This window comes from Mchenga conophoros, linkage group LG15 (genome assembly GCF_057382185.1).
Source record: "Mchenga conophoros isolate Kocher_MC1m ecotype Shallow Benthic linkage group LG15, M_conophoros_male_GT1.1, whole genome shotgun sequence".
Taxonomy (NCBI): Eukaryota; Metazoa; Chordata; class Actinopteri; order Cichliformes; family Cichlidae; genus Mchenga; species Mchenga conophoros.
Genome location: NC_140540.1, coordinates 3,898,115 through 3,922,860, shown reverse-complemented (window position 1 = coordinate 3,922,860; position 24,746 = coordinate 3,898,115). Strand labels below are relative to the sequence as shown.

At 43.9% G+C, this 24,746-nt stretch overlaps 1 protein-coding gene across 7 annotated transcripts in view; it reads left to right on the top strand.

Annotated features, from left to right (window-relative positions):
• runx2b (RUNX family transcription factor 2b) overlaps positions 1-20,368 on the top strand; it is a 78,391-nt gene extending 58,023 nt beyond the window's left edge. For 5 of the 7 annotated variants that reach the window (XM_085246258.1, XM_085246254.1, XM_085246255.1 and 2 more), the window contains 4 exons: positions 2,207-2,311; positions 12,731-12,898; positions 14,449-14,610; positions 17,170-20,368. In XM_085246258.1, coding sequence (XP_085102384.1) covers positions 2,207-2,311; positions 12,731-12,898; positions 14,449-14,610; positions 17,170-17,648 — 914 coding nt within the window. In that variant the 3' untranslated portion in view covers positions 17,649-20,368. The remainder of the gene's footprint in view (positions 1-2,206; positions 2,312-12,730; positions 12,899-14,448; positions 14,611-17,169) is intronic. The other 2 variants (XM_085246259.1, XM_085246260.1) reach the window with 1 other exon arrangement.
• Positions 20,369-24,746: the final 4,378 nt, after the last annotated feature.

Here is a 24,746-nt window from a genome sequence, read left to right as displayed (position 1 = left end):
CAGACTCAAATCCCACCACCCATCTCGCAGAGCCCGAGTGGTGAAGCGTGTTGCTCCCCCCTTTCTTTCCCTTGAAACGATACTTCTCGATATGTTTTTCTATCCTTTAATCCAGACGAGTTGCTTTTTCGTACTTGTGATTTTTAGATTGAGAAACAAACTGTGCAAAGATAGAAATGCGCAGCTCTCCAGTGTCAGCCACATTAAAAAGCGAGAATCTGATAACAAGAAATACTTATCAAACTCACAGGCTTTTTTTTTTTTTCTTCCTTTTCACCTGATATGACCCAGCTCAGTTCAGGCTCATAAACATGTTGGGTGGTGCTGCAGCTCTACGGCTGATCACTCTCTGCGCATATCTTCACGCTGTCAGGCAGAGAAGCACGCCTATTAAGTCCAATGGCATTCTTCAAATGTTTGGCATCACGAAAGTGACTATTTGCATCATTTACTGTCATGTCGGTAAATCATGTACGTTTGGGTCTCCTGATGTGCTCTTGCACTCGCCGTGCTTTCTGTAACTATTTTATTTTTTGTACAAATCTCACAGAAAAAAAGTCGCCTGTCGTAAGTTGATGGTGATAAGTGCTGTCAGCAGCTCCACCAGCAACTTTTCCTCCCGGTTTCCTTCTCTGTTGTAGCTGTCAAAAAGGGGAGGAAGCAGAGCAGTCAGGAGGGCCGAGGAGTGACAGAGTTTTAAGAGGAGACAACGAGGCATTTGGGTTTGACCTGTTGCCACAGAGACCTTGCGTGCGTCCCTTTGCTGTAACAAAGAATCTAGTAACAGGAAGTGACATAGGAGCCAGGGGAGATCAGACTACGAGGTGTCTGAAATGAATACCCTGCAATGACAGATAAGTACAAGCGAAGTGAACTGATAGGATGTTAGATAGCTGAAAGTCATGCACGGGAGAATAAGAGAGAGAGAACAAAGATGCACAAGGATTGATGGTTACAGGGCTGACGTGGTGCCTCTGTATGATGATAGCACAGATGCACAGGACGGCTAGTTCAGAGGTCTCAGATATCGCTGATAACATCATTAAAATTAATAGCGTCATAGCGTACAACCTTACCTTGACAGGAAGCACGAACAGGATCACAATTAAGAGATGACAGCAGCTTTAACAGCAGTGAAGCAGGAACACAATGCACAAGATGCCCCACTGTATCATAGATCATCAGTATGTGTCACTTTATTTATATGTAACAATATATCAACAAAGTCAAAGGTCCGTACCAGTATTTTGGTGATGTACCGGTGCATCCTTAGTATCCACTGTGTTGAGCTAGTGATATCATTTGTTTATCCTTACTGTCAGCTAATAATTTCAACTCTTAACCCTAGCTAGCATTACTTTATGTGTTCCAGTTATTTAGAAATTCCTTTTAGTTGCTATTTTCTACAGTTTATCCATGAATTGTGGTCAATTTTTATGTTGAAACTGTTCACAACCACTTAAGTCATTAATTGATTGCAATCATAGAGCTAATCTTTCCAAATACCACACCTGATATCGTTGAAGTAACCCTCTGGGGTTCTTGGTCGGGAACACCCACATGCACCTTGAAACGGGTATGAGGGACGCCTGTTGCATCTCCTCTGTCTGACTGCTATCTGATCTTTGAAAAGCATGTTTACACTTAGCTGGGGCTCAGAATGGAAGAGGGGATGGCACACACAGGTGTATGGATGAATAGACAGGGGCTCGGATGAGTTGCTACCCCCGCTTCCTGTTTCCAACGTGTAGCCATGGTTACTCATTGCGTCTGCATACCTCAGATATTACTGTTCCTGCTGACTTGGCTGTTGGACTCTGATTCATAGCATTCCGCATCCATGCACATAGGGACGCATACACTTGCACAGACAAACACTCAACCCCAAGGCAGCAACTGCTGGGGATTATCGAGAAAGGAAGTGACTATTAAAATGCCTCTCGCCCACTCACAAAGCATTAGAAATTCTGGATAACACGATACTGGCTCCTGCAGTCAGTCTTCCATTTAGACTCTGCCAAAGGACCTAAATAGACCCTCTCAAACAGCCAATGTTGTCTGTTGTTAATCCTCTCGAAGTCGTTTCTTCCCCAGTTTGTATTGGCTATTATGTGATCACAACCACACTTGTGACTTGGGGATGTTGTAGAGATGAATACTAGCCATTGTCTCAATTGTCATTTGATGTTGCTTGATGTCACTACAGGCAAGAGCTTCACTCTGACAATCACAGTATTCACCAACCCGCCACAAGTGGCCACTTACCACCGAGCCATAAAGGTCACCGTGGACGGACCTCGTGAGCCCAGGAGTGAGTACCAATGCACGCACAAGCAGTACAGTATGAAAATAAGTGCACACACACAAGGAAGCATCCTAAGTCTTCTTTCAATTTGCCAATTTGCAAGCTTTCAAATATGGGATTCTACTTTTTCATTAGAATAAGTAGAATCCCATCGTGTTATGTGGGATCAGATTCTAGCTCATATATGTGATGATGATAATATCAGGGAGCTAACTGTGGAAAATACTTCTCAACTTTTACATAGTTCTTCACCTATTCTTGATATGCAAACTCAGTGGAGTGCCCTTTAACTGAGCTATGTGTCCAGCCAGCAAACAGAGTCGAACGTCCGGCTTAAATGATGACACTAATAAAACGAGAAAATTAACAAAAAAGAAAAGGTTTACAGGAAAAGGTTCTAAATTGTGTTAATTAGCAATCACTTAAAGACTTCTCACAAAGCAGTCTAGCCTCCCATGTGACACTTTGAGAGACAGAAGAGAAATAAAATGTGAGGCAACGTATTCCTCAGAGGGTACGCGGGGTAGCAGAGTGCTAGCATCAGCTCATTTTAATGGGCCATATAAAAACAACTGAGGAGGGAAAAAAAAACTTTACTATAGCCAACAGTGCCAACTGGTCTGGCATGCAGCTGTTTCCACAACCCTCCTCCCTATTCATAAAAAAAAAAGCATATTCTCATCTCATGGCGTCTCAATGAACAATATCACATCGCAAACAACTCACCCCGCCTGTCCTGTCACATATGGCACCAGGACACACAGAGACACAGAGGAGCCAGGAGACACTAGGATTAGTACCACCATCAGTCTCTCGTTGTAGGAAACCTGCCTGTGGTGCCAAAAAATGCCTCACACACTCGACATTCAGCGCTCATCAACATGCGCCCTGAAACAAAGGCATATGCTTGTCCTCAAACGCACATGTACTCACGCTCACGCCCACTTTTCCCCACCATCCGTTCTCGCTCTTGAGCCATCTTGTTTGATCAAAAGCATTTCCTGTGCATCTGCTGTCCCACCCCCCCAGATGACTTTCAAACAAGTCCTGTTATTTGGTGGCGAGCAGATGGGAGTCGGAAGTGAATTTGTTTAGAAAAGCTCGGTGCGGCCTCAGCAGAGCTGCCGTCTTAGATTTGTGTCCAGAAGCCTGAACACACGAGAAGCGAGTCTTTAAGCTAGAGACCTGATCAGGTGAGGGTACACTGGCACAAGACTTCACTCTCACAGGCATTGTTTTTTCTTCTATTTAGCCTGAGTAAAAAAACATAAAGCTAGAGTTTGCATGTTCCAACTTCAGTCTCAGGACAGTAATTTAAGCAATAAAGACTATGTCATCATGCATAACCCCTGAACTTCTTTCCTTTGCTGCTAAGTGGTCAGAATTACAGTGGTGGTGTAATTTACCCAGAAACTACAGCCAGAACACGTCTCCCTCTCAGGGGTCATTAAGTCGAGGTCGGAGGGTGGCAAAACACACATGTGCCCTCTCCACAGAGCCTCCCCCTCCTCCAGGTTTTCAGCGCAGAGACTCTGAGCTGAGAGCAGTGACTGTCTCCAAAACTGTGATTCTATCTGTGAACGCTTCATTGAGACGCTGGGAGGGGGTATGGGGGGGCTTTGTTGGCCATTATGGCTCTATTTTGTGTTAAACGAGTGGATAATTAGGAGGCCTGTGGTATAGCCAGGCCCCACCAGGGAGGGTTGCACTCAGAGATGGAACAGTAGGCTATCTTAAAGTTGACATACACTAGCCCTTTGTGGCCCTCCTCTTTGAAAACACTGTAGGGCATTTTTTGTTTGTTTGTTTTCCTCCTGGAAAATAAGTTGACAATAGCAGAAGATTTCAGCCGGTTCCTGACATAAAAGTTCAAATGTCCAAATATTCTTTATGCTTCTGTTAACTTTTTTTCTAACCGTATAATTGCTTGCCTGGTTGTGGGTGTCTCATTCAGGAAGTAGATTTTGTGTTAACTTGTTTGATGCTCCTTATGGTAGCCATATGAGTGTTCCTGAGGGATGTCATTTTCCCAGCGCTCCCTTGTCTAATATCAGTAGGACCACCCCTGTGACTCAGTAAGGCACACATCTCTGAACTGTGGACCCGAGCCTTAGTTAATTAATTGCGTGGTCGGTGACGAAAATCAGCGAGGCCCAAGTATAATTTTCCTCAGAGGTTTACAGTGTGCGTGTGTGTGTGTGTGTGTGTGTGTGTGTGTGTGTGTGTGTGTGTGTGTGTGTGTATGGTAAGTGGTTAGTCAGGTCCCTCTGGCCACTGTGTCATTAGCGGGAGGCTAACTTGGTTTTTGTGGCTCGTATTGTGCTTAATCGCTTGACAGCTCTTGGTTAACCTGTGGTTTGCCACCGCACAGACGACTCATCGACTGTGTGTATACATGCGCCCGTGTGTGCTCTCACATGCAGATGTGCGTATCCGTTTGCTCACGTGCGTTTCTCGCAGCGCCTGTGTCTGCTGGTGTGCCCCCACATGACATGGTTTGCAGAATGTGTGTTATTGGTGTCATTAGTCTAGTGTAGCCACAGTGCTGATTTGGAGCAGAGCTAATAGGTCTCATTAAATGTCATTTTGAGCTAATAGACAGGGAGTGGTTGTTTAAACCAATATGCTTTTATAGGTGGTTCTGTCTCCTTTCAGCTGCTCCTGACGGTGGCTGTGGCCAGCTGAGACAAACTTCCTGAGTGATAATAGCCGAGCCGTATTAACGCAATATACAAGCCTTTCTGTCCAAACCCACTATTCTCATTATAGTTAATTGATGACAGACAAGCACAGAGGGTGACAAAAACCATTGTGGCATTACACATACTGTGTCTTGCTGTGGCGTAACACGGTGGTTATTTCTCATAACTTGGTGTGTGTGCGCGAATGTTGTGTGTCAGCAGTGGAGGTTAGCGGTCAGGCCCGTCTCTGCACTATGGGGTTTGAAGCCGTATGGTCTCGGGGGTTCTGGGCATGGGGACGGGGTCGTGTTTTGGTTCAGGTTTGGTCAGGGTGTTAACAAGTCTGGTGAAGAAGCCATGGTACTTACAAGCCTGCAGACAATATTAGTGGTTCAGGAGACCTGTCTGTCTGCCAAGCCAAACTCGTGCAACACACACACACTCTCACACACACTTAGATGCACAATACTTCCATATGGAGTTATGCTTCTCTATGTACTTGATGATAATAACTTAACTTGCAGCTACTTGGTGCTTTGCAGAGTAAAACTGAAGACAAGAGTGTGTGCATATTTTCAATAATATTATGAAATAAATGATTTTAAAAAACATTTTTACAAATATATATATATATATATATATATATATATACCCCCAAAACAGGAAAATCAACGCTGGCTTTCCTAACCAGGAATTCCAAAGCTGGGGAGTCCTCACGGCAAAAGTTCCATCATTGTTTTCACAAATCTGGATTAGGAATATCCAGAATAAAAAGCTGCTTACTCTAATATATATAATTTGATTATTTCTCTTGGACAAGATAATCTTCATTAAAACCTCGTACGTTTCAGTTTAGCTGGAAAAAGATGACTCAGGACTTTGGCATTAGGAGTGGTGCATGATTGATAGGAAAACAAAAACATGTCACTTAATTTGCAGTGTTACTACTTGGTGAGATTTTGTTGTGGAGCTTATTAAATTAATGAGTTTAAACTGAATGAGTGATACTTAATTTACAGTAAAGAACACGGAGAAAATAACAGCCAACAAAAGAGTTGCTATTTTGTAATAAAATGAACTGACACTTTATTAAAACTGAAAATAAAGCGATCGCAGACACACTCTGACACAGATTTGCTGCTCTTTCATTTTTAGTGGTTTCTTTTCTTTATCACCTTATTGTGATTCCTGTGGGCAGCTTGTGTCAATATTGCTGTGTTGTGAGCTTCTCTGTGATTGGTTCTTGTCTGGCACACTCTCAGCTGGGTTAATACGCAAAATGTAGTGCCTACTGTTGGATATAATGATACAAAAAAATGCCTCCAAACATTTATATATTACACACCTACAAATGCCATTGCAGGGGCTTGTACAGTAAGTGCTAAAGTGCCATTTGCATTAAACCGTTAAATTCAAATGATGTCAGACAGATACCATTTAATATCCTTGAATTATGTTCAGGAATGAAGCCCTCTACGTGTCTGGATTATTGTACCCTTTCAGTTACTGCCTTAAGCAGTAACTGAAGCAGTGTTCTTTTGTTCATCATCCAAGTAATTAAAGAGGATTTCAGAAGATTCACCTATCGGCTACAGCCACACTTGAAACAGCTTTTACAATGGTAGCTGAACAAATAAAAGTCATCCAAACATCAGGAGGGAAAAAAAGGCAATGAAATGAACGATGAACAGAGTAGGAAGGTGGGGAAAAGGGCAGAGGGAAAAAAGAAAAGAAATACTTCAGGCTTTTCTAGAGGCAGCCAGTCACTTGAATGTCTTATGAAGTCCCTTGAAGACGTGCCAAGGCGTCTAAAGAACAAAATAATCCAGTGGGAGGGAGAGACAAAGAAGACAACAGAAGAATGGAGAGCGAGAAAGGGAGGCAGAAGTGAATCATAAGGAGATATAAAGATAACGAGACAGAGTCTGGGTTTGTTTGGCCCCGAGATGCGACAAAAACATCTCAGATGGATTTGTTCTCCCCTGTTCTGAATCAAAAGACGTTAATGCGAGCAGAGAGGTGCAGAAGGAGCCTGTCTGAAAGCCACACATGAGCTAAACTCTGTGTGTGTGTGTGTGTGTGTGTGTGCGTTTGGTGGGTGGCGTGTGTGTGCGCGCTGGTGCTCTTTAAACTTTGTACAGTATTGTACAAATGTGTATAAAGTGTGTTTGCATTCAATAAATGTATCGCCTTTGGGAATTTTGTGTGTGCGCGTGTGTGTGTGCCCTTCCCTTGCCTGGCTAGCTTCCTCCGGGCTGGAACGCATGGACCACACAGACGGCTGGCAGCGCTCCACGACAGCCTGGCTCCCCCTTTCCCTCTTTCTCCTTCACTCCTTTGCTCGCTGCCTCGTCTCCTACACCTCCTCTCTCCTCTCTTTTTTCACCTCATCATCGTTTCCCTCTTTTCCCCCCTTCAGTTCTGTTTTTATTCTCTGCTCTCTTCTTTTTCTCTTCTCCCCACCTCGTCTCCCTTTATACCAGACCCCCATGGTAGACGTGCGTTTGGCTGTCACCCACTAAGCCACGCTTTGCCAGCTTCAGATTGCAACGTGAAATAATTCATTGTTTCTGACCACTCACAAAAACAACATGGCCACTGTGAAAGCTCCAAATAAAAAAGTGAAATATGGAACCAGCGTATTCATTCATCCAGTTTACTGTTCCACCGTGAGATGACTGACACACACAAACACAGACGGGCTGATTCAACCCAGGCTCCATGAGTATTGGGGGAGAGGTGGGGGGTCTGAATCAGCCCCAGTGATACATTCATCCAGGCTCTCCTGGTGATCATAAACCAGACTGAAGGGCTTAGAGGGCACGATGTGACACCAAATATATAAATTATTCCATTTATTCAGGATTTTCTGTTGCTCTGCATTTTCCTCAGATTTTACTTAGTCAGGCTTGAGGTAGGAGAATTTCCCACTGATGTTTCTGTGGTGACACTTGAAACTTGATAAGTTCGAGGAGGAGGAGGAGCTTTAAATGAACAGATCAGCGTTCTAAAAATACACTTCTTGATAGGCAATGACAGTCGATTCCAGCCTCGGGCGTAGGCTATAGCCAGGAGTAATGATGGTAATCTGGGATCAGTTCAAAATGTCCAGTCCATTGAAATTGCATGCCTCTTTGCTTATCAATTACTTCAAACGGTGCTAGCAAGTTTTTCAGACAGCTGTGCATTACGCAATAATATCAGCTCATTGCAGACTCACACCTGACTCACTTGTAGACTCTTATTTTCCAACTATTCTCAGTGTTTCCAACAGATTTAAGCTGGGAGGATGGGAGGATCCTCCCCCCTCTGGTCTATATGACCCTGCCGCTGCTAGGGAAAGAATTTTATCCAGATATGATTGTTGAAGGATGACCCAGGTCAGTTCAGTTTCTACTTTTCATAAAGCCAGAAACCACCACTGTTTCCAGAGTGAAAACTACAATTATCTAAACAAAAGAGAAGTGAACTTGATTCAGAGAGTCCGGTGACTCGCAGAAACATCCTTGAAATACTCCTACTACGTGTCAAATATTTGCCTGATTGCTGACATCTGAATTCCCTACAAAGGTGTGTCCTGCAGCTTCTTCTTTTGACTTGTTGAATTGTACTGGAGCTGCTGTCTGCGACAGTTATGTTAAGCGCACAATTTGATGGCTTTGGTGTAGCGGTTGTGGCCTACTAACTATTCAGCAGGGGTCCTAACCTGGCCGTCATTCATTGCATCATTCACAGGTTAGAACCTGAAGCTCTAGTCAAGTCATTTTCACATTTTTATTAACTCTCAAATCCAAAAGTTCATAACAGTAATCTGTTACAGTATTCTTGTTAATGCTGTGGTAATATGTCTAAGCTCTGAACTTGTTTGGCTAAGGTTTATAATTATTCTGCAAACATTACAGTGAAAGCAATAACTCAATAACCAGCCTGCTCTAACAGGCTTTAAAGTATATAGGACCACAATGGTTACTAGATTGTTTTTATGGGGGGGAAACAATAACATCTCCCACACTTATTTTTTTTTACAGATTACACCATGGAATTAGATTTAGTTAAGATTCTTTGCTGTAAAATGTTTTAATTTATGGGGGGGAAAACACCAGGTCCCCTGTTTAGACTGCAGCTACTGTAGGTAGTCTTTGTTCTGCTTTGCTGCGTCGGTGAGTTTACCATTGCAGCAGAGCAGATCTGCTGGTTCTGTTTAGATTGGGCCTCCTGTCATCCTGTCAGACGGAGCCACCCACATCTGAGGATGCGATGAAGAGTAGCTGAATCATATCGAGGGCTGTCATAATAGCAACCCGGCCATAACGCCAGCCAGATATGAGAAGAGCTGGGGTGCGCTAATTAGCAGAGACTGAACTGGCACATCAATAAAATCTGTCTCTAGCTTGGAGACATTATCTAAGATAAGCATAAAGACCTGTGACTGTCACCACCTCCTGCATGCACTAATTATTATATTATATCTTGTTTTTTAATCCGTACAAAATTCGTTAACACTGCACGCAGCCTAGCTTAGCTTAGCTTAGCCTAGCATAGCTGTTTCACCAGTGTCCTGTGTTTGATAAGCTTTGTTGTCTGCCTGTAATTTCATGTGTACATACATTTGCTATAAAAATTCATAAAAAAGGCACAAAATTCTTCAAACATTTCTAATATTTTAACTATTGAAGCTCCTGAAGCTTTTTTAAAAGGACATTGATACACCACACGATGCAAAATCCCTACACAAACCACTATCCGGCTAAAAGAAATGTATACGGTATTTGAGGGATATTCCCAGCCAGGACATAACAGCCAACCATTAGTCAAAGATCTCTGTGCTCAGGCTCAGATTCAATCTAATGCTGCCATTAATTATGGAAGACTTATATTGTGTTTGCCTACTTGCTCTTACTAACTGTTATCAGATCAGCAGGGGTGAGCTGGATCCAGACTTATTTCTCTGGAACGGCTGAAAAAATACTATCCTAGGATCAGCGTGCAACCGTGCGAGTTGAGATACTATCTATAGAGGTGTTATCTAATCATTCTAAATCTTAGTTTGTGTGTGTGACTAAGTGTGTAGTGGCTGAGTGCAAACACGCATGATTGCGCATGCAGTAGGAGTGTGTATCCATACATCCTTTTGTTTTTTCTGCGTTTCTGGTGTTTCCGTGTGTGTGCGAGTTGTTCACATCTGGTCTGAATCTGTCCATGTTTCCGGGCGCTGGCTGGGCAGGGAAGTGGCAGGCGCTATCGAAAATCTCCGCTGTTTTCACAGGGATGATGGGAATCTCAGGGACTTTCCCTACGGCAGTGAAATCATCCGCCTTTCCCGCTCCTTTAAATACCCCCGGCTCATTCCTCCGCCCTGCTAGGGTTCCGATAAAACAGCTGAGACATCTTGTGTTTGGCAACAGTTGTCCTCTAAAAGGTGTAATTAACTCATGAAAAACTGTATTTACTGTCAAGGCCTGCTAAACTAATGGACTTGAGGTCTGGCTGGTTGGAGTGTAAATTGGACCTTAATGTGGTGGTTGACATGCAGCATTCCTATAGGAGGAAAAAATACAAAGGCTTCCTTTAAAACGGAGTGTCACCCATAGATTTGTTGACATTTACGGTGGCTGAGGATGGAAGCTGAATGAAACTGTAACAGAAGTGAAGTTAGCTTGTTGTATGTCGTGTCAGTATAATTTTTATCTTCTTAAACATCTGTCTATATTTTAGGATCGTCGACAAATATGTTGAAATCCTAAAGTCTCCCTAACTGTTTCACCATTCAGCACTCCTCACAGAACCTGCGTCACCTAACCAGCCCAGAGCTCTTAATTTACTGGTCATCAGGGTCTCTCCCTCGCCGGCGTTGCCTCCCTGCTCGCGCCTGTCCCCCTCTGTCTCCCATCATCCCCCTATGGTCTCCCATTGCTATTTATTCCCATCACTAGGAAACAGGCTGTGCACAAAGCCTGCTCTGTGTCCCGAGGCTTTTTTAGAATAGAAACTGGGTCTGTTGAAAATGGAAACGCTATGATTGACTGGGCGCAGCTTGCACAGAGAGACGAGGAATGCCAGCGAGAGGCACAAATTATCTGCAGGAACGATGGGGAAATATTATTAATGAAATATGGGCTTGAATTATATTATAAAGTCTTCAATAAGCTGAGGTCTTTTAGTAGCCGCTATTATTCTCCTTTCCAGAGCAGCTAGAGGAGACCGATGATGAGATTGTCTATTTATTTTGAGCTGGATGATGCCAGTCCGGTAACGTCATTGTAATAAAAATCATGGTCTGTCTGACTGTCACTGGCTGCCTTCTTTTTTTCTCTGCCGCCATTCTCGAGTCTCAATTTCATTGCACCACTGTTTGGTATTAAAGTTCCAAGCAGTTGTTCCAGAGTAAATTAATTTGTTGTGAGAGAGTCACATGGTTTGTAGCAGCATAACTGAGGCTGAAATAATGCTTTGTTGCAGTAGTGGAAAAATGTTCGACTGTTATGGGCGGTTTCTAAAAGAATTTCTGTCTTAGTTGAATAAATACAAAACGACAAACTTAGATAATCAGCACAAACAGGAAAGATGGATACGACATGCAGCAGAGCCCCTCAGCTGGGATGTCATCGGTACACATAGTTAGGCTGGAATTTTTCTTTGATCTCTCTAATGATGCCTTAGTGATGATTCTTTTTAAAGCTCTTTTTTGTTCGCCCTCTCCTGTGCACCCACCCGGTGTTATAAGAGTATTGGCAGGCCTTTGTTCCCAGCTCAGGCAGCAGTCAGGTTAGGCAGGATTCTGAAGTAGCGCGCTGTTTCTGCCTGAGCCAGCTGGAGCCCTGCCAAGCACAGCAGGAGTTTCTACTCTGTTTGATATTTACTTTACCGCCTTTACAGGAGAACTAGTGCAAGACCAGACAGACACACTGACACAGGACTGTGTCGGTGTTAAAGAGAACTCTGTGTGTGTGTGTGTGTGTGTGTGTGTGTGTGTGTGCGTGTGTGTGTGTGTGTGTGTGCGTGCGTGTGTGTGTGTGTGTGTGTGTGCGTGCGTGTGTGTGTGCGTGTGTGTGTGTGTGTGCGTGCGTGCGTGCGTGCATGCGTCCAGGCCTCTCTTTCTACCCCACCTTTACTAAACTATAATCTACACCTGTGGGCCCTGGGCAGGTTTTGCACTGGTTCCCACTACAAGGCCAAACGGACTGCTAAGACAGGCTCAGACATCATCTTGCGTGGATATGTGTTTGTATGTTGGAGGAGTGTAGAGTTACCAGGCTGAGAGAGTGGAATAGAATCGGGGATATAAAGGGTGTAAAATTATTGGTAAAGGAATGCAGGAAGAGAAAATGCATAATATATTTGGCATAGGTTATGACTCCTGTGGGGATAATGGGGCAATGGCATGAGAGCTTGTGTTTACTAGTGGAAGAAGCCTCAGGTTAAAAATTAACATACATCAGAACATCTCTTTTTATTCCCATGACTTTGTTACTTATCAGGGTCTGGGACACCATTCCCAGATGCGCCTGCACCTCCTCCTCGTTTGGGGTACAAACTGTGTTTATCGGGAAGTGAGCCTCTAAGGTTCAGGAGCAGCAAACAACCTAAGAGTTGAACGTTGCCCAGAACTTTTCTTTCACAGTGATAAAAATATTCTTTGCTGGCAACATCGGAGCACTTACAGTCAGTGTTTAAATGGGTGTTTCGCTACTGCCTGCGTCCCGTCAATATAACAGTGCTTTGTTTTGTTTTTCTGTGTCTGCAGGGCATCGTCAGAAGCTCGAGGATCCTCCCAAAACTGGTCTGTTCTCCGACCGCCTCAGCGAGCTAGAGAGGATGAGGGTGAGGGTCGCGGTTCCGACACAAGCTCCCCGGCCAGCTCTCAACACGGCGGCCAACTCCTTCAACCCACAGGGACAGACGCAGATAACAGGTGAGCCGCCAAGGACAGCTTATACAAACCTCCTGGTGTTGATGGAGAATCCAGGTGCTGGAAGCGTCCAGGAAGTGTGCATGCACAGAATCTCTTAGCATGCTGTTCCGTATCTGATCTTAAACCTCTGCAATTTTATAGTTCCTTGTTATAAGTTTCAAATACAAATATTTTGCTGTTGCCCAAGCTTTGTGTGTGTATGTGTCATCTAGGATACCAAAAGCCTCCTTGTGCTGAACATGATATGATCATACTCTGCTGTCATCCTGCAAAATTGAGTTGCCAAAATTCCATATTGTATTTTAAGAACGAGTCTTCTTATTTTCACGTGGGAAGAAATCCTCACACAGACATACATGCTTTGAACTGTGGATGCACACAAGGAAAGGAAGGTTTTAAAGGAGTTAGCGGGCATTTTTATTTTTAAAATTTGACGTTTTTCACATCGCTTCCCTTCCAAGAAAGTATAACCAAGTTGACGCATGGAATAGGCGCGTGTCCAACACGTGCCATGCTTTTTCTGGACAGGTGGGCTGAGTCACAAACCGAGCACCGTTTACTGTATGTAAGGTGAAATATTAAACCCCAATTGGAGCCTCAGACACATCCTGAGCCACAAAACACCAAGCACGGTGCCTCTGAGATCATCTGTCTTTCTCTGCTCCATCACTCTATCAATCTTAGAAGGTAACAAAATCTCTCACGGTTTGGGATGGCTGCTACCCGATCACCCAAATCTCTGGAGGCACGTCACACGTCGTCATTTAGCTCTTAGTTAATCTCTGTCACGGTTTTGTGTTGCGACTCGATGGATCGTTGAGGGCACGGTTTCGCAGCAAAGCAGTGCGGGGGTGACAATTGTACACTGGACTGAAAGTACCACGTGAGCTAACTGCCAAACAGGTGCTGCTTGATTGATAAGATTGTTTGGTTTCTTTGGGTTTTTTGGCATGCCTCCTCACCTTCTGTGATCTGACAAAAACAGTGAAAGAAATCACTTGAAAGTAAACAATCAAATAGTTTAGCTTTGTCATGCACACATAAACACGCGCACACATATACTTTCTGTCTCAATCAGCTTCCATTCTGAGTCCTTGTTGCCGCACAGACACAATGATAAAGTGTTGTGGTTGTCTGCCGGTGTGTTTACACCGTGGCTGAGTGCCAGCGAGGCTCTCTGTGCCTCAGCTGCGAGCACACAGTTTTACAAGGCAAACAGGAAGATCTTCTCTCTAAAAGGTAAACATTAGAAGTCTTATTATTAAAAAATGTTGCATAACATGCCCGAGTGATATTTAACCCTAAACACAGGCGCGGAGAAGCATAGCGACGGATCAAGTCCACAGCTCGTTGTGTTATTGTTGCCAACCTTCCTGCCCCCCCTTCCAAAAGAAATCTGAATATTTGAACAAGCTTGTGGGCCAGTGGTAATTCTTTCGTTCTTCCTTTCTTTTCCTGTCTTGTGTTTTCTTTATACGTCTTTCTGTAATCTTCCCCCCCTCTTTCCCACTTCCATTTCTGTCCTCTCTCCCTCCGTTTCTCCCCTTCAGACCCTCGTCAGTCCCAGTCCTCTCCTCCCTGGTCGTACGAACAGACGTATCCGTCCTACCTGAGTCCCATGGCGTCCCCCTCGGTCCACTCCACCACCCCCCTCTCCTCCAGCCGAGCCACAGGTCTGCCTGCCATCAGTGACGTGCCTAGACGATTGCCAGGTACTGTCAGGGTCATTTAATCTGCTACAAGTAATTTAGTTTACAACATTTTACAACAAGTTTGCAGCATTTTTCTTACAGCGAGAAAGAGGGGGTAGGGGTGGAGAGACAGGCACACACGCACTTTCACACTGTGAAAAGCAGAAACGTATACAAAGAGGGGAGAAAAAACTATGAGCTACTATTTAAGAGAGAATAATTCAGCAAAGCAAGCTCATTCTCAGGCGAACGTGAGGAATGAGGCCATATTGTCCAACCATCTCTCCAGAGAGCGCTTTGCTTGATGTTTTTCAAACAGTCGAGGGAAAAAAACAACTATTGTTTCCTTTTTTCTTTTTTTCCAAGCTCAGAGCCTTTGATCCCAGAGGAGCATGGGTAATAACAGGCCCAGGGATAATAACAGGCTCGTGACTGACAAATAAAGTGTCTTTACAGCGATGTGCCACTCTCTCAAGGCATTCTGGGTAATTGCATTAGCCAGTCTGTTTGCAGTAACGGCAGCATCTGTGTTCCAATTTGTCCCCGTTTTTCCCCCAATGTAAGAGCTCCTTTAAAATCCCTGCACGCCGCCAGACGAGTTTCTGCCCTGTACACCTGTTTGACTCACTGCCACCAGTTTTTTTCTACACTACTTTTTGTTTCTGTTTCCTTGTGCTAACATACTACACCCTCCTCTGTGTGCATGTGTGTGTGTGTGTGTGCCCCGAGCGAGGGTGAGTGATTAAGCGATGCAGCCATGTGACTCTGCATTAGAAAGGGTTTAAAATCCCGCCAGCTGCCCTGTCAACTTTGATTAGTTTGGTCGCTCACTTCAGCTTTCATCTAGCGAGCGTTGGTCTTTGTTCTCAAAGCGCGAGCACCAACACGGGGGCAAAAACTCGCCTCCCCACTTTTACCCAGTCGCACACCTCAAGCGCTTAATGCCTCCTAAGCGATGTGACTAAGGCTCTCAGATCTCCAGAGATCATGTTGACACCTCGCCAGGCGGCTGTGTAACCGTATCCAGCCGCAGAACATACCGACGAGCACGAGCAGAAGCTGATATGGATGCTGTATCGGGGTTCCGCCCTCCCTTAAGCGGTCCGGCTCGTGTGTCAAAATGTTACATTTGCTCAGAAGCGATCGCAAAAAAAGTTCATCAGTCAAGTCAAACACCTCATTCGGAAGCAACGCCCCCGAGTTTTGTAACATCCTTCCAAACATTCAGACGTTTACACTCTGGTTTTATTTAGGCTGATAAAGTTCGATCTGGCCCATCATCACAGGGCCTCTTTGAGCACAAAAATAGGTCCTGAAGTTAAAAGCAGGGGTTTTATTGAACAGCGCCGGTCACGTCTGAGATCACACTGCCCCTCTGCAACAGAGAGACAATCGCCTACTATTTCTATTAGAATCAAACGGATCTCGGGGGGGAAAGAGGAAGTTTAAAGGCCTTAATTAGCAGCATATGCTATCTGACGCTGCAGCGACAAACCCGGCTTCGCAATCCCTCCCTGCACATAAACACTGCGCCCACCTCCCCTCCTCTTCCCCACCACCCCCTGTCCTCTCGCAGCAGACATGGTGACACAGAAGACGCCTGGTGATTTATGATAAGAGCGCCATGGCTGGACTAAACCGCTGAGAGGGAGACGGGGAGAGAGGGGAGGGGAGGACCTCCTATTCTCCTTAAACTCTTCGCCCAGCGCAAAGCTCGCCGCAGCCAGTTAGTGGTTTTTTGGGTATTTTTTAAAGGGATGAAGCGAAAAGAGGAACGAAGGGTGAGATGGAGCAGCTCCTTCTCATCCCCCCCTCCCCACACACACACACACACTCCTCCCGCGCGCGCTTGCACGGACGCACACTCACACGGATACATACACACACAGGCTGGAGCCGATGGGAGGCGAGGAGAGGAGCCACATCAGAGCTCAGCCCTGCCTCATTATGGATCTCATGGAAACTGTTTCTGCTCAAAGTGTTTCCACATGTGCAGCTCCTGATTCATCCCAACTGCTTCTTTTTTTTATGTGCATACAGTATTCACACACATACAGCTCCCCCCACCACCCCCACACGCACGCACAGATATATTTGCATGCATAAACAGTTGCACAGATGCACATAAACATGCACCAACACACTCACAGGAACATAAATATGCAAAGGTGTAAACATGCTTGCACACGACTTTGCTGATGTGCGTTTGGTAACTTCATGGAAACCGAATAGCAGCAACTGGAAAAAAATCTGACTGAAGTTCATCGATATATCATTATTAATATTGATAGATGAAGGCTGCTCCGCAGCCGTGCCCGCAAAATCTATTAGCTTCTTCAGATTGGTTCATAGACAATTCAGTTTACTGCTGTTTAATTTCTCAAGAGACGTATTCGTTAAATTCAATTACTCTACAAGACAAAGTGCTAAATGGTTTAATAGTCCAAACCACATTCAGCGCAATCACAACTGACAAGCTGATGTGTGATTATTTAGGTTCCGTAATAAATCCTTCCTGTCGACGTCATAAAACACCGACGAAATTCACGTGTTTGTGCGTTTTGTGTTTTCACCTTTCAGGTTCCTCTGACCTGAGCCCATTCCCCGGTCAGTTTGAGCGCCAGTTCCCGAGCCTCTCCTCCCTCACAGAGAGCCGTTTCTCCAGCCCTCGGATGCACTACCCGGCAACCTTCACCTACACCCCGCCCGTCACCTCAGCCATGTCGCTGGGCAGCGCCCACTACCACACCTACCTTCCCCCTCCGTACCCGGGCTCCACCCAGAGTCAGAGCGGACCCTTCCAGACCAGCAGTACGCCCTATCTGTACTACGGGACGTCCTCCAACACGTACCAGTTCTCCATGGTTCCCGGCGGGGACCGCTCGCCGTCCCGGATGATCCCGCCTTGCACTAGCGCCTCCACGGGCACATCCCTGGTGAACCCTAACCTGCCCAGCCAGACAGAGGGAGGGGTGGACGGCGACGGAAGCCACAGTAACTCCCCAACTGTACTCAACCCCGGAGGCCGCATGGATGAAGCAGTCTGGAGGCCATATTGAAGAAGGCAGAGAGATAAGAAGTCAACTGATGTCATGGTTTGAAAGCACAAAACCTTTTCTTTCTTTCTTTTTTTAAATAAAAAGGGGATTTTTGAGCTTACATCAGCTGTCTCTACCTTTGGAAATTAAGGTTGAGATTAAAAAAGAGGGAGAGAGCAAGAGAGACCAAACGTGTGTGGACTTGTCCTCCTGGAATGTGTTTAGACCGTGGCGCTACAAAGGGAGTCCGTTTCAAAGCAATAATGAAAAAGACAGTTTTGGTTTACTAGGCCCAAGTGGATGAGACATTATTTCAGTTTTATTCTATTCCACAAAGCTAAAGGGATGCTTCGACGATATTTGTTAAAGACTGCCTCTTTTGTACAGTGTTTGTATTTCTTTAAGGCTTTTTTTGCAGAGCATGTTTTTTTGTGTTGTTTTTTTTTTTTTGTACTACGACAATATCAAGATGCAAGTTAAGCACTGAGTAGCAAGTAATAAGAGTAACGCATATGTTACTTTAAGTGGTGTGGACAGTAAATTTTGCTTTAAACCGATTAATTTAACTTGTATATTGTGGGTGAAACGATGTAGATTGAGGCGTTTTCTTCGTTTTAACTTATAAAGCCATAAATTATGTATTGTATTTGAAACTTGAGTCAAAGAAAGGTAATCTGAATATTTTTGATGCATCTATATGACTAAGTTAAAATGATTTTTTTTTTTTTTTTTGATAGGTAATTTAAGAAAGTACATTTTGTTTTTGTTTTTCTGGTAGCACCCAAAGATTTAAAATCGTGTTGAATATGAAATGTAATTTCCAAAGAGTATTGCAACATTTTTTTTTTTCTGGTGTAACTTTCTGCTCTACACATCCAGAGCCCCACATCCTTGCGAGGCGTTGACACACATTTGGCTCGGAATTAAACCTTTGGTATTTATTGAGCAATAACTCGTATTGTGCCTCTTGGCAACATACCATTAAAGAGAGTTTCAATGGGGGAAAATAATTATCCGTTTGGGGAAATTCTGCTTGATTTCTTTGCTCTGTCTAGTCTGACATGCACACAGATACTTATGCATTTTCTCTTCCAAATAAGAAATGGTGCATTTAGACACGAATTGACGTCCAGCCCAAAGATGATTGCAGTGGGTACTGTGCCTAATGGCCCACTTTAAAAGAGGCAGGTCAGACTTTAAGGATCACTTATTTTGTGATACATGAACTCCTCAGGACTGGAAGAATCCTTGGTTGATCCCACAGATTTGCTATATCTGCATTTCTTTTTTTTCATACCCAGCCTGGCTGAAAGCACGGTCAAGATTATAGCTCTGACATGCCAAGTCTATTATAGCTTTCATATCCTATGTAAAAGATAGCTTTGAAAAAGTCTGTCTTAGTGTGTGACACACACACACAGGTTTGTATTTTTTTTTTTCTTGCTTTCTGTCTTTTGGGTTAAAAAGGAAATCGCAGAGAAACAAAAGAGACTCTGGTGATCCTTTCGGCTTTTATTTATTTTCCAATTTTTACTCTGGGTTTACCGAATTGATTTTTACCCTCTTTATTGGCTAATGTCAACAATAAGGGTCTAAATCTAAAATCTCTCTGTGGGCTCGATATGAGGGGAGGTCTGGGTTTAAAAATTACCGTGCGAGATTTTAAAATGTGTTAAAGTTTAAGGGGAAAAAGTGCAAAACAACAACCAAAAAACACAAAACAACAAAGTGGTGATTGGATTCAGCTGCTGGCAGCAAACTGGTAACCAAAAAATATGGGAGACTTGTGTATGTTTGTTTCATAAAGCACTTATTTCTTGTTTTATTTCTAGCAGCACTTGCGGCGGGCTGCCAGCAGGGCTCGTGGTTTTGGTCCTCAGTCGAGATGTAACGCCACTGGAGTCTCACACACACACACAGAATGGATAACACTTGGCCAAACAAGCCATTTATATTGGAGTTTAATCTGATTTCACAAGGCAGTTGGCATTTGTTTAAAATAAAAAAAGCATTTCTTTTCTTGCTTTCATACAGTATGATACTGAGTGCATGAAGGTAATATAATAACCCAATTTTTAAAAGCTGAGAAAAACATGGCCCTGTCCAAGGATCAGACTTCAAGCTTTTCATTTAAGATTTGCACGCACACTCTGCAGAGGATCTTCTCAACTCACACACACACACACACACATTTCTCCAGCAGCTTCAGCCCAGCACGAAAAGTACTTTTGCTGTTAGAGCATAACATAAATAAACAAATTCAAAAACCTTTTAGATTGCTGTGATTTTATAGCATTTTCCCAAATACTATGCACATCTGTTGGAATTTATTTAATCTGCTTCACAAATCTTTTAAAAACTGTTTACACCTAAACGCAGCACTGACACCCTAACCTGTCCTCATCTGCTTCTGTTTGGGTTTTTTTGCTGTTCCTCAAAATACAAAGGTTCATTTTTTTTTAAATTTTTTAATGTTGCGTACAAACTGTCATTAAAAAAAAAAACTTGTATTATTCATTGATCAACATGTATGATATCCAGGAATTGTACCTGCTCTTATGTAAAGTTTACTCGTTATTTCTATTGTTATGCTCCTTCTCATGAACACTTGTCAGGAAACTCAATCTAATGGAGACTGTTAGACTTTGCTGGTACGTTTCATAAAGATCATAATTTTTTTTCGATTGTTTGTTTTGTTTTGTTTTTTAAGGGAAACACAGACCTGACAACAGTGAGTGAAATTGGCATTGTGATTGTACATTTTTGTTTATTTTAAGAATAAAATAGGAATTTTGTAACTTACTTCCCCCCCCCCCCACCCATCAGAATCTTGTTTCTCCACCAAAATCAGTTTTTCTTTCACCTTAATAGTAATAATAATAATGCAGTTTATGTGCAATGGGGACCCCAGAAGACTTCCCTGTGCTTATCTGATTCTGAGATACACACATTTACTTTAGAAACCACTGCTGTTACAAAATTACAGCCGTGTGATGAGGAAACTTGGAGTGAGAAAACATAGCCAGGTAATTGCATTTCCTTATACAGGATCTTTAAGTTAAGATTCAGTTTCCTCTACCTATTTCAAAATAAAAGCCATCACTCTGTCTACTCTTAATCGCCTGTGCACACTTAGCAGTCATTGCTGGTTCGATCTCTCCCTGAAACACGCTGATCTCTGCAGCGTGTTGGTCGTGTCATCTCTTGTCTGCCGCTCCGTCTGCACCAACATTGTCTTTGGACGCGGGCCTGAGGCGGTGTCGAACCTCCGTCCCTAACTGCACGCTCAGCCGGCGCACAACTGACATGGCTGCATTTCAAAGGTGAAGCGAAAACCCCAAGAGATGGAGACAGGGAGAACCAGGGGAAGCTGTTTTATATTATTCCAAGACATAATAGAGCCAATCCAAGCGTGCACGTACACAAGAAACAGAGACGGAGATCTACAGCATCCCCATGTGTTTTTTTTATGATCCAGATTGGGGAACATTCTCGGGATTTCCCTGAATATAGATTGCGTGGAAAAAGCTCCTGCTGGTTTCAGGTTCACATTCTCAGCGTTCTCATCCATGTCTAGCAATTATCATAATGAACTCTGGAGGAGCAGCGGGACCCAGACACCCAGGGAAATTAGCATAATGTCCTCCATGCACGGGAGAGACAGCAGCGCCGAGGCAGACTCGTTTAAAGAGGGGTTGGAATAGAGCTTTTTGTCCCTGTTAAATTTTGGTGGTTGAACATGATGCCAGCGATGATGTGCGCTTGATTTTTATACCAGGTTGTAAGTAGTTTTGCAGTAGCACAGCTCAGACTGTATTTTCTTCCTTATATTATGCAATCAACTGACAGGAATACAAACAAGAGTTTATGAGGAGACAAAACCACTCCACTCAAAGGACTGTGCACACATAGATATACACACACACACACACAACTGACAGCCCAATACAAACTGTTTACGTGACCTCTACAAACGTTTCAGAGGAGCAGCTCAGGCGGGAAGTGATCCTCAAGGGCCTCATACCACTCACAGAGCTGTATATATCTTCCTATGTTTCCGTCTCCACTAACAGAGCTGTGGGTTGAGTGTGTTTGTGTGTGTGTGTCTGTGTGTGTGTGTGCGTGCATCTTGATTTCTCATTTAGTCCCAAGATAAACTGAGGCTGACGGGCTCTCCAGTGTGGGCTGTAGAACCAGCGTGAAGCCTTTGACCTCCCTGAACTGCTGTTACCTGATGTCATCTGGGCTTCAGTGTTTTGGAGCGACCACCGTCACGTCTCAGAGGATGACCACCTTCTCCGACTTCAGCCCACTCCCACCATAAAATATATAAAAACTGTCAGTAATTTGATGTGATGGTAACTGACACCTCTCCACCGACACCCACCCACTGCTTGATCCTTGAGATTTTCAAACTGTGACAACCATAACTGTGTACTTTGGCGCACTCTAGTGGCTCCTTAATTTAACCATGGGGACCGCAGGGAGGGGGCCCACCTATACAGCGTTCCATATAGCCAAACTAGCACTTATTATGTTAGTGGAACTATTGCACAGCCTCCAAACACCCCACATCTTGCCTCTGTGGAGTCGAGCCTGCACAAGAGCTTTTCCTCCATAAATGAATGCCAGATCTGAAAAGCTGTTCACCCTCACAGAGAGGGGACCGTAAAAGACAACTTGTCTTCTGACCTGTAATAAAAGAAATGATCAGCTGGCAGGCGAGCCGCATCCAGGCAGCAGCCCAGAACCTCACAGACATGGTAGGGTTGTAAGGCAGCCTTGACATCCTGCACCAGAATCCATTCATCACTAGATTAAAGCATGCCTGTGTCTTTAGCTTGCTTTGGAAACATTTGATTCCATGAAACCATTTGCTGCTAAGTGAAGCTCAAAGAGAGTGCACTTATGAAACCTAAAATGCCTACATTTAATGAGCACTGCTAGTTCAGATTATGCAATTTGATACTGGCCACACTGCCTGAAAAAAAAGAAAGAAGAAGAAGCGGGAATTACTGTGAAAATGTGAGTGTCAGTACCATGGAGAGCGACCAAACATGCAAACAAAAGCCCTCTTTGTCCCATGCCTTTGCTTCATGTCAGTGTTTCAAATTATACACCATCTCGACTGTCAGAAAAATGGCAAACTGGTGCAGCACAACCGAATGCACAGAACATAAGACAGGATAAACTCTGTGCCAAATATTCATGTAAAACAGGCGTTTTTCCATAGGTTTCAGCCAGGCAATAAAATTTTAAAAATTTGGGCCCGGGCCCCATCTATTGCCTGAAACCAAGCATGAAGGAGCCCTGTGCGTTCTTCGTGTCAGATGAAGGGTTGTTAAAACTTTATCAGGCAAGTGTTAATTGAGAGCTAATGGACTGGTAATTCGGAGCAGTCACGGTAATCCAGCTCGCTGCTGAATGACATACAGCCCTGGTGACATTTAGATCAGGCGGAGGCCTTTTTTTTTTTTTTTTTTAAAGGAAAATCTTCCGTACGACCATGGCCGCGTGAGGCGTGCCAGGGGAAAAGTGGGGGACGAAGGATGCCCGCCATCGTGTCTGGTTCTGCTTTAGACATTCATCCTCTCTGTCTCCAAGGATCATAACTCGTGTTAGAGGCGGGTTTTATGGTTTATGACTGGAAAATAAAATGCCCCGCGCTTCCTGCAGGCGAAGTGATGATTTATAAGTATGAATGATAAAGTGAGCGCCCGTCTGACAGTGTGTGGATGTGTGAGGGCTGCTGAGGATCCAGACATGTCCGACATGTGGATGCGAGTGTGGTCGTATTGCGAGTGTGGTCACCGCAGTGTGGTTATATACGTTGGAACACAGCGCAGAGGGAAAAGTTGTGTCTCAGTAGTAGGTATCACTACCTGACATCATCATCTCACATAATTAGCACAGTGTCCACATCCTTCTCCAGTGACCAAGGATTATTTCATGTGGTTCGCAACTGGAACAGAAACCCTAACCAGAGAATTTAACCAAGATCATAAATACCCCCAGGCTCTGCTGTCTGCAGACATGGTTACTCACTTCGACGGCTCCTCTCCAAAAAGCCAATCAGATATGTTTATTGTTATCTTCTGCCTAAATTTGGGTCTGATTATTTAAATACATAGAAAAATGTCTTGATCACCTGGCTCCAAGCTCAAACAGTCCACAGTGGAAGCCATGGCAGCCTTGTCCCAGCAACTGATGTAAGACAGGGGCCCGTGAACGCCAAAAAATCCCTCTGGTGAGGTCGTCAGTCTTGTGCCGTAACCACAGGCGCGCGCCAGGCAGATCAATAATCCCCATCAACCTTCACCACAAGTCAGTCAAAGCTCTGAGGGCAGGCCAGGAGAGGAGGTTTGGGGGACCTGCTGAGAATTTGATACTCTCTAAGATGCTCCCTGTCTCAGAGTGGATGGAAGAGATGAGTCGTTTTCAGCAGCCATGTTGCTCTTTTTTTTTTCTTTCTTTTTTAAAACAGGATCTCCTGTTATGACTTGTTCCTGCGCTCTGATTAGAAACTTCCTTCTCAGCCCTCACCTTCTAAACGGGCTGATGCAGACGTCATACTTCAGACCTTTACGATTCGACTTAATGTAAGAAAACAAAGGTGGAAAAAATGAACAAAAAAACATTGATTCTGCTCCTCGCAAAATTAGCTATGAAAAAACAGACTGTCTAATTCATGCCTTTCTGTGTCATCACTCCAATCACAGAGCTCAGCATCTGTATCCCTCAAAAATAAATATCCGAAAGTCATTTAACAAAACTTACTACTCTGGTCTGAAGGCACAACCACAAGTCAAGGGTTCAATTTTAAAACAGTTCATATATATATATATATATATATATATATATATATATATATATATATATATATATATATACATACATACATACATACATGTTGGACAAACTTTGGTTTGTGGCTTTATTTCAAGTTTTACATATTTACTTTTCAGAAACATGGACGCTTAGCCCTGTGGCTTGAAGTTAATAACAAACCATAGTGCCATGAGCCAAATATAAAATAATTTTTTTAAAAACAGCAGTTCCTCAAACAGTTACTTACAGCAGGCTCCAAATATGAGTCAATCCTCACAGGCTCCCAGGTTA